The sequence below is a fragment of the Trypanosoma equiperdum genome (genome assembly GCF_001457755.1).
Source record: "Trypanosoma equiperdum strain OVI genome assembly, contig: ctg_900, whole genome shotgun sequence".
Lineage (NCBI taxonomy): Eukaryota > Euglenozoa > Kinetoplastea > Trypanosomatida > Trypanosomatidae > Trypanosoma > Trypanosoma equiperdum.
The window spans coordinates 16,394-19,788 of NW_027124866.1; the positions used below are offsets into that span (position 1 = coordinate 16,394).

Here is a 3,395-nt window from a genome sequence, read left to right on the forward strand (position 1 = left end):
CCATTGCACAAACAAGGGCACACCACGAGGGAGAACCCTGCGGCGTACCTCTCCCCCCCATTAGTTCATGGAAGCAACCAAGTCACTGAAACGTTGCAACTCCGGCTCGAATACACAGCCTTTCAGTGGACAACTCCTTCTAACGTTGATTATTGAGGGGAATCGGAAGAGAAAGAAAACTCATCAGTCCTTCTTCACGTCACCTTCTGGCTTCGCAGACTGTCGCCCCCGCAACCACAGCGCAATGACCATAATGCCGACACCCACGGCAACGGCACGCTGCAACGCCAACGTCTCCTTTGGGTTCTTGCGACTCAACTCCCGTTGCCGCCGCATCTCCTTCTCCAATTCCGCTTTTGCCTTCTCCTCTTCAGACTTCACATGTTGTGACAGCCGGGCGGTGCACAAATTTTCCTGCTCGCAAACAGCGGATGGGCCACCACCGCGGGTTCCAGCAACGCGCTCCGGCAGCAACTGTGCAAAGGCTTCCCGCGCAAGTGCCTCGCTCACCTCCTCCAATGCCACCTCACACGCTGCTGTGTTGACAGATACGTACCATATCGGCCCACCTTCTGTACTTTCACTCTTTTCATCACGCTCCTCTTTCCCTTTGTCATATGATGCGTCTACTTGGTTATTTCTTTCCTTTACACGGTCGCAGAGCTTGTCAATGGCATCATGTACATTCGTGACGAGCCGCTGCCTCTCACCCGACCGCACAGCGTCGCTATTTTTCGGCGTCCGGGGCGCGCTCCCCTCCTGCTGCTGCTGCTGGCGGAGTTGATGCTGCAATTTCTCCGTTGGTTTCATAACCTCCTCCATGAACACAGCAGTGAGTGCCATGCAGGCGCGGCAGTTGTCCAGCTGCTGCTCCTCCTCTTCGCTGAGCTTCGTGTAGCCATCTTTTTCGGATGTGGTTGCGGCGAAGTGCGAAAAAATAGGCAGAAGCAACATCAACAATAATGGGTTTAATATTCTGATGAATAGCATTGGTGTGTGTATTAGTATGCTTGATTTTGTTCCCTCTTTGTTATTGGGTCACTGCCGCTACCGTTACGAATGACGCTACCTTTACGACTAATACAGCTGCCGATGACGCTGATGTTATTGTCACTGTTTCTTTAGTTGCTCAGCGAGAGAGGGGGGAAACAAGTCAAAGCGGAGGACTATAGAAATATATGACTAAGAAAAGTAAGTTTTGGCCACCATTTGGGTGCCAGTGTGCCAATACGTAATTTGAAAACAGGTGGAAAGCGGCTGCATGTAATTCAAGGTGGAATTAATCGCCGCAGAAACATTCCGCGCACGCGCAGGTTGAAACGCCCACAACTGGCAGTAGGCACCTTCAGCATACAGTGAAGTCACTGAAATGGAAACGATACTGCATGTAGCATCTTTTTGTTCATCCATACATCCCCCGAGGTAATCGCATCGTCCAAACACACGCCTTCCACACACAAATAAGTTATATCTACACTTGGTTAGCTGTATTTATACATTAATTAGAAAAAAGGGGGGAAAGCAGGAAAATAATCTTGAGTACAGCTTGCTCCACAGATGACAAACAACGGCATACGTTTTTTTTTTTCAAAACATAGCCACCTCTCCCTGTCCCAGGAAATAAGGGCTGCTGCATTTTAAAAGATTGTACACGCCCCCCAAATGGTCAAGATCAAGCAGCTAAATAACGACACTGCAGCTGAAGCGCCTTCAAAGTGAGATGCGATCTTCAGGTAGTAAACTTATGGACAAAAAAAAAAGGAAAGCCATGAAAACAGGAGGAACCCTTAACATTATTTCTACAATGCTCGCACGTCTGAACGGCAGACGCTGCAGCCGCAACAACGAAAATTATTACACCAAAACGAATTCGGTACAACAGCAATCACATTCATCTAAAGTAAACGAAAAGTAAAACAGTACTAACAACTACAGAACCAGTCAAAGAATATTCAACTATGCCAACCATGTGAGACCATAAATACAGTAATCACGTAAACAACACATCGTATACAAGAAAAACGAGTAAAGAAAAGAAAGGGGAAAATGCGAATAATGTAGAAGGCAAAGTCAAAAAGACCGCCAACACGTCCAAACTGTACATGCCACAAAGACGAGACACGACCGTGGTAACATCAGTCACCGATTGCATACCACAACAACGCCGGTCGAAAGCTTCCATTAGCCTCTACGAGATTTTCATTATCCTTCTCGACATTCCAACCCCAACGTCCGCCACCACACCGTGCACAGTAAAACCCTGGAAAAACAAGTAAGGGATACACCCATTCACATGAATAGGAAAGTATATGATGTAAATATGCGAGACAACACAAACATATACACGTGTCACTCTCGCAAATAGAAACTAAGCACAGTCGCATCGCCGCGAGGTCCACCGTTGGTTTGAGAGTGTTGGCTCAGCACTTCACGGGCACGTTGCCCCAAAACCATTTCCAGCGATTTCTGCCTATATGTGTCATCTGACGTCGGAACACAACACCCGACATCCCCTGAAGGGGACCCGCACCTCCTAGCGGATCTCATTCGAGGCCTTCCACACCCACTAAAAGATGCCGCACGCCGCAACCCCGCACCCGAACCATCGCCAAAACGCGAGGCCACATTGCAAACTGTGCAGCGCGTTCCGGAAAGCATGCTAGCTACGTCACGAGGTTGGCACCGACTTGCATTCTTCCTGCACTGTGGGTTAACAGTGCTCAGCGGTGCAGCTTCACGGTTGTTAATCGTAGTGACGCTCACGGAGGAACCCATACAGTCGACAACTGTGGCAGAGTGACTCTGATGGTGAGAGGGTGAAGTCTTCTCAACAATTGGAATGAAGCTATCCGGTTGTGCCTCCCTGGTTCTCCAAATTGTTGTTCCATGCTCTCCGTCACGCTCACGAGAATCCATCACAGAGCTCCTTAAACTCCCAGCAGCCGACGACATTCGCGACGGTCCCATTCTCCTCCCACCGTCTCCCGCAAATAGAGGCAGTGGCCTCCAAACATTATTGCGTCCAACTAGGCCTGTGCTACAACCACCTTCTTCTGACACTCGGTTTCGCGGTACACTTTCTGCACGCCCAGACACCCTGAAGTTGGAACTGGCTGTTCCCTCCGCCGCATGTATTCCTTTATTCGGTTGACGCCTGCCCAAATCATCCCTTGCCTCAGTGGAGGGATCGCCACGGAGTCGGGATTTGGACTTCTTTGCTTGGTTACCTCCAAGAACACCACTGCTCGCACCAGATGATTTCTCAAAGGAACGGCTGGGAGGCTTGACAGTTGTCAATTGCATAAATCTGGGGCACGAAAACGAGATCTCGGGCGACACAAGCATCGACGAAGGAGATTGCGACCTCGTGGCAACTGGCGTATGAGGGGCAGGAC

General features: G+C 49.6%; 1 protein-coding gene and 1 pseudogene across 2 annotated transcripts; both read right to left on the reverse strand.

Moving 5' to 3' along the window:
• Positions 1 to 183: 183 nt before the first annotated feature.
• On the reverse strand, positions 184 to 990 carry TEOVI_000440500:pseudogene (annotated as a pseudogene). Its single transcript has one exon. A coding segment is annotated over exon 1 (807 nt).
• A 1,359-nt stretch (positions 991 to 2,349) lies between these two features.
• On the reverse strand, positions 2,350 to 3,303 carry TEOVI_000440600 (uncharacterized protein; the record flags this gene model as incomplete). Its single annotated transcript, XM_067227179.1, has 1 exon — positions 2,350 to 3,303. One exon carries the CDS (start codon positions 3,301 to 3,303, stop codon positions 2,350 to 2,352), a length of 954 nt encoding a protein of 317 aa, XP_067083280.1.
• Positions 3,304 to 3,395: the final 92 nt, after the last annotated feature.